Here is a 6,058-nt window from a genome sequence, read left to right as displayed (position 1 = left end):
AGGCCCAGGTGGAACAGCCAATCGCGGCAGGGAGGAGGGGCTTAGGCAGCTACGGAGACTGCAGGTAAGCAACACCCCCTTTCTCTTTCTTTCTAATGCTGCTTGCTCGGTCTGAGATTAGATGCTGTGCAGTTAACTGATATATAAACCACAGCTATATGAGACCGGTAAGGGTCCAGCACAGAGCCTTGTGGAAAACCATATTTAATCAATGCTCTTTTCGCTCTCTCTCAGGTTCAGATGAAGGAGGTGCTTCGTGAGCTGGATGAGTCCAAGCTGCCCGTGACGAGGTGGTCGTCCAATCAAAAAGCACAGAGAAGCGCCTGCAGACCTTGGAGGCGGAGTTACTGCAGCTTACAGAGGTGTGTGTGCTGGTGTGTGTGAGAGATTTGCGAAGAACACAAATTCTTGTGTTTTAGGATGCTAACGCCCTCTCTCTCTTTCTCTGTCTCTCTCCTTCTGTCTGGCTCTCTCTTTCTCTCTTCTCTCGCTCTCTTCTCTGTCTCTCTCTCTTTCTGTCTGTCTCTCTCTCTGTCTCTCTCTCTCTTCTGTGTGTAGGATTTATCAGTGTCTGAGAAGATGAGGAGACAGGCCAGCAGGAGAGAGATGAGATGGCTGATGAGATCGTCAACAGCTCTACGGGAAGTTCAGTATCTCTCTTTCTATTTCTTTTGTATGTGTGTGTACTCTAGTGTGTGTATTACTGTGTATTATGCGTGTGTATTACTCACTGGTGTGTGTATTACTGTGTGTTAATGCGTGTGTAATTACTCACGGTGTGTGTATTACTTACAGTGTGTGTAATCACTTGTGTATTATGCATGCGTATATACTCACGGTGTGTATTATACTGGTGTATTATGTGGTGCGTATTACTCACGGTGTGTGTATTACTGTGTATTATGCGTGCGTATTACTCACGGTGTGTGTATACTGGGTATATGCTGCCGTATTACTCTACGGTGTGTGTGTTAACTGTGTATTATGCGTGCGTATTACTCACCGTGTGTGTATTACTGTGGTATTATGCGTTTTGTATTACTCACGGTGTGGTGTATTACTGTGTATTATGCGTGTGTAATTACTCACGGTGTGTGTATTACTGGTGTATTACTCACGGTGTTAGGGTGTGTGATTGCATGTGTATTATGTGTTTTCGTGTGTATTACTCACGGTGGTTGTGTATTATTGTTTAATTATGCGGTGTGTTACCACCGGTGGTGTTGTATTGCTGTGTATTATGCGTGGTATTACTACGGGTGTGTGTATTGCTGTGTATTATGCGTGTGTATTACTCACGGTGTGGTGTATTGCTGTGTATTATGCGTGTGTATTATCACGGTTGTGTATTACGCGTGTCTATTAATCACGGTGTGTGTGATTACGCGTGTTATTACTCAAGTGGTGTATTACTGGTTTATGCATGTGTATTACTCACGGTGTGTGTGTTGTCAGGTCTGCTCTGGCGATGAGAAGCGGAGGTTGGAGGCGCGAGTCAACTCAGCTGGAGGAGGAGTTGGAGGAGGAGCAAAGCAATGCTGAACTAGTGGCCGAGAGACACAGGAAGACTACACTTCAGGTTACACACTCTCACACCACTTACCCCACACACACACATACAGACACACACACACACACACACAACAGTATACTGGACTCAATTTACATTTATCCATTTTTCTCCCTTTCTATCCTCTGTCTCCCCTCCTCCCCAGGTGGAGACTCTGACGGTGCAGCTGCAGGGAGAGAGGACTGGGCCAGAAGGCTGAGGGGGCCAGGGAAGGCTTTGGAGAGGAATAACAAGGAGCGAAGCTGAAGCTGGGGGAGATGGAGGGAGCTGTCAGGGAAAACACAAGGCTCAAAGTGTCCCGCCCTTGGAGGCCAAGAATGGACGGCATGGAGGAGCACTGGAGCAGGAGAGACAGTGAGGGGAAAACACATTCTCTGATGGATTTCCCCTCACACTTCTTCTCTCGCCTTGTTCCTTTCCTCACTCCCCCTCCCATCTCTTTACTTTTCCTCCCATCCCTCTCTTCCCTTTCTCCCATCTCCTCCCTCTAACATCTCAACTTCTTCACTACTATTCTGAATGTATGTTCCGGGTATGGGGATAAAACATGACTCATCAGTCTTTCTCCCCTCCCCCCAGAGAGCGGGCGATAGCAACAGCTGGTGAGGAAGACAGAGAAAAACTGAAGGAGGTGATGATGCAGGCGGAGGAACGAGAGGAGACACGCAGACAGTACAGAGAACAGGTACGAACCAGTACGACCAGTACAGAGAACAGGTAACGAACCAGTACAGACCAGTTTACAGAGTAACAGGTACGAACCAGTACAGACCAGTAACAGAGAACAGGTTACGAACCAGTACACGACCAGTAAACAGAGAACAGTATGAACCAGTGCAGACCAGTACAGAGAACAGGTATGAACCAGTAACAGACCGTACAGAGAACAGGTATGAACCAGTAACAGGACCAGTACAGAGAAAACGGTAGACCATTTAAGTCCATCAGAAACAACGACCAGTACAGACCAGTACAAGAGAACAGGTATGAAAACAGTACAGACCAGTAACAGAGGACAGGTACGAACCACTACAGACAGTACAGAGAAACAGGTTATGAAACCTTTTCTCTAGATCAAACCCAAGAAATGGAAGATACACAGTGGGTGGGTGTTTTTCATTCCCAAAGAAGGGGAAGTGGGTGTTGGTCTGCGTAGATCCCAGATCCTAATACGTTAATCCAGCCCTGGCACCAGGGAAGGTAAGGGTTATCTCCTCCTCAAATTAATCCTAACAAAAAAAACCCTCTAACGTGTGAGAGGTGGAGAAGGTGATAACTGGACCCCCTCGTCAAAAAATCATCTGGAATTTAATCTAGTGGGATGTAATCCCAGTTACCTCGTGTTCTGTAGCTTAATCTGTCTATTCTCTCCATCGGCCCCTCTGATCCCTTCCCCTCTCTTTTATTGTCTTCTCCTCTTCCACTTACCCCATTTCTTCTTTCTCTCTCACTCCCTCCTACACCAGGGGTTGTCATACGTTCAATGGACGGCCGGAGGGCCAAATAAAAAATTTAGCTACATGCCGAGGGCCGCTGTTCGCGAATAGTCATTGAAAAATTTTTTAAATGACGCATATAGTCCTAGTGAACCTAATGAACCTACATGAAAACCTAACAAAATATATTCAATATGATAAATCAATGAAAAAGCAATAATTTTCTTAATGGCTCTGGTCAGTATCTCGAATTTTCAACAAGACACAAAAGACAAATTTTCCTTTATATAAACCAAATTCCAACATGAACAAATTAAATGAAAGAAACCGGTAATTTCCAGGCACGCATTCAAGTTAAGCCTATATTTTCTATTTTAGCAAAAGTGGGGCCCACTTTAAAGATTACTTCAAAGAAAAAAAACAATAATAGCAAATTTTCTATCATCCACATCAAACTGATAAATAATTTTTAAAATATAATGGATTGAAATACAATAAAATAAAGTGGCAAATCTTATTAATCAAAAAACAACACTTTGTTTAAGGTAGAAGTAAACATGCAGTGAACAAATATTAACTGAACCTTTTAACAACTTAAACCTGAGTAAAAACTCTAAATATGTGATTGCCACAGTAATGTTTCACTGTTGAGGTTGAGGGTGATACTTGGGGTGTCCCATCTTTTCCACAAGTTTCATCAATGTTCGGGGTAAGCTCGCCTCAGCCTCCTGTAGCTCCGCCTCCAGCTGCTTCTTGACGGACATGGCCTGAGAGCGTTGACTCCTCTCCTCCTCTAGCTGGGTCTCCAACTCCCTCACCTGGGGGGGAAGGAGAGAAAGAMAAGGGGAGAGGAGAGGGGGATGGAAAGGAAGGGAACAGCAGAGAAAGAGAGAAGTTTAGCATCTAATCCAAATGAATAACTCCCCATATTCAGGCTTGATACATTCCTCTTCTTCTCTCTTCTCTCCATACCTGTTTGTTGAGAGACCTCCTCTTCTCCTCTCCTTTCTCCTCCTTGGTGCTGATCTCTCTCTCAAACTGGGCCCTGAGGGCTTGGAGGGTGACCTCGAGCCTCAGCCTGGAGTTCTCCGCCTCCCCCAGCTCCTCCTCCAGCTCCTGGGTCTGAGTGCGCAGGGACTCTGCCTCTGTCTCCAGGGCCCGCCGGGAACGCTCCAACTCATGCACCTGACACAGGAGGAGAGAAATGTTTGCTTGTTGTGAGATACATTTTCACTCTGTAATACAAATACACACATTCTCACACACACACACACACACACACACACACACACACACACACACACACGTACATTCTTCCCCACGTCATCCTGTTGATTGACTAGTTGTTCCATGTCTATGCGGAGCTGCTTGTTAGATCTCTCCAGCTCGTCCCTCTGATCTTGGGCCTCCTGTAAGTGTGGACGGGAACAATGAAGTATCAAGACTCACTATTATTTAGATGAAGATGAAAACAACTTTTTATGCTGATAACTGYATAATAATGTGTGTAGTCACTCCAGTGGTACCTGCAGGGCTCGTGCCAGTGCCAGGGAGCGTGTCTCCTTCTCTCTACTGTCTGCCTCGGCCCTGTCTCTCTCCTCAGCCAGCCGGGCACTCACCGCCTTCTCCTCTGACAGACACTGAGGGGGCAAAGGGCAGMGGTTACATCACGGGACATTATGTCATTATGGTTACCTCTCACCTTTAACCTCTAACCCCCGAACTCTGACCTGGTCAAACTTCTTCTGCCTCTTCTCCAGGGTGGTGCAGTTCTGTCTCTCTCTCTGCAGGGCCAGGGTCATGTCCTCTATCTCCTCCCTCAGCCTCTCCCTCTGACGCTCCACGCGTTCTTTCTCCTCCTCCTTCTGTTGTTCTCTCTGGACGGCCTGGTCTAGGTCTCTCTGCAGTTTCCTGCGCGTCTCCTCTCCTGCCTCCACCGCCGCATTCACCTCCTCCGACTGCCTCCGCAACTCAGCCAGCTAGAGGGAGAGCAGGAGAGAGGGAGTGATGGTGAGGAGGAAGATAGACTTACTGTAGAAGACAACTGAACATGTTTTATATTATAATCTAGAMGAAAGGTTTTTTTACACAATGATGATTACCTGCTGAGTGTGAGTCTGTATCTGCCTGGAGAGATCCTTGGCTCTCTCCTCTTCCTCCTCCACTCTCTCCATCAGTCCATTCCTCTCCTCCTCCAGAGCTCTCACCCTGGAGCCCAGAGCCAGCTTCTGACGAGTCTCATCCTGAAGTAGCTCCTGAGAGTGAAGGCAGGAAAGTGATCACGCTCTCCGTAGCCAATGTGAGTAAGACCTTTAAACAGGTCAACATTCACAAGGCGGCAGGGCCAGAGGGATTACCAGGACGTGTACTCCGAGCATGGTGCGAACGGCCCAGTACATCAATGGGCCAAGCTTCCTGCCATCCAGGACTCTAGGAAGGCCCTAAAAATTGCCAAAGACCCCAACAACCCTAGTCATATGACTACGGCAAGCGGTACCGGAGCGCCAAGTCTAGGTCCAAAAGGCTTCTTAACAGCTTCTACCCCAAGCCATAAGACTGCTGAACAGCTAATCAAATGGCTACCTGAACTATTTGCATTGACCCCCCCCTTTTTTACGCTGCTGCTACTCTCTTGTTATAATCTATGCATCGTCACTTTACCCTACTACATGTACATATTACCTCAATTACCTCGACTAACCGTACCCTGCACATTGACTCTGTACCGGTACCCCTGTATATAGCCACATTATTGTTATTTTATTGTTGTTCTTTTATTTTTTACTTTAGTTAATTTACAAATATTTTCTTAACTCTTATTTTCTTAAAACTGCATTGTTGGTTAATGCTTGTAAGCATTTCACAGTAAGGTCGACACCTGTTGTATTCGGCGCATGTGACAAATAACATTTGATTTGATATCAACATGGAAGTGGTTAAAAACAGAGGATGAAGGAGTTGGCAGTGTGTGTGTGTGTGTGTGTGTGTGTGTGTGTGTGTGTGTGTGTGTGTGTGTGTGGTGTGTGTGTGTGTGTGTGTGTGACCTGAGCGT

The 6,058-nt window shown here is 46.3% G+C and overlaps 1 protein-coding gene and 2 long non-coding RNA genes across 3 annotated transcripts; 2 read left to right on the top strand and 1 right to left on the bottom strand.

Annotated features, from left to right (window-relative positions):
• LOC112079271 (uncharacterized) lies at positions 1-645 on the top strand. Its single transcript, XR_002895901.2, has 3 exons — positions 1-64; positions 235-362; positions 559-645. It is a non-coding gene; the product is annotated as an uncharacterized lncRNA (long non-coding RNA).
• An 810-nt stretch (positions 646-1,455) lies between these two features.
• Positions 1,456-2,241, top strand: LOC139027102 (uncharacterized). Its single transcript, XR_011479140.1, has 3 exons — positions 1,456-1,579; positions 1,716-1,924; positions 2,150-2,241. It is a non-coding gene; the product is annotated as an uncharacterized lncRNA (long non-coding RNA).
• A 1,406-nt stretch (positions 2,242-3,647) lies between these two features.
• LOC112079272 (myosin-11) lies at positions 3,648-5,307 on the bottom strand. The gene is made up of 6 exons (XM_024145265.2): positions 5,109-5,307; positions 4,737-4,985; positions 4,533-4,646; positions 4,317-4,415; positions 3,979-4,191; positions 3,648-3,824 (listed from the first exon to the last, which is right to left on the bottom strand). Exons 1-6 carry the CDS (start codon positions 5,178-5,180, stop codon positions 3,648-3,650), a joined length of 924 nt encoding a protein of 307 aa, XP_024001033.2. The 5' UTR covers positions 5,181-5,307.
• Positions 5,308-6,058: the final 751 nt, after the last annotated feature.

This window comes from Salvelinus sp. IW2-2015, unplaced genomic scaffold, assembly GCF_002910315.2.
Source record: "Salvelinus sp. IW2-2015 unplaced genomic scaffold, ASM291031v2 Un_scaffold7460, whole genome shotgun sequence".
Classification (NCBI taxonomy): Eukaryota; Metazoa; Chordata; class Actinopteri; order Salmoniformes; family Salmonidae; genus Salvelinus; species Salvelinus sp. IW2-2015.
Note: the sequence above shows the minus strand (reverse complement) of the source record. Positions and strands in the feature narration are given on the sequence as shown.

Coding starts and splice junctions, on each gene's coding strand:
- LOC112079272 (XM_024145265.2), bottom strand. CDS start 5,180: ATGGAGAGAGTGGAGGAGGAAGAGGAGAGAGCCAAGGATCTCTCCAGG. Junction 4,416..4,532: donor CACTGGCACGAGCCCTGCAG/GTACCACTGGAG, acceptor CCACACTTACAG/GAGGCCCAAGATCAGAGGGA. Junction 3,825..3,978: donor GGAGGTCTCTCAACAAACAG/GTATGGAGAGAA, acceptor CTTCCCCCCCAG/GTGAGGGAGTTGGAGACCCA.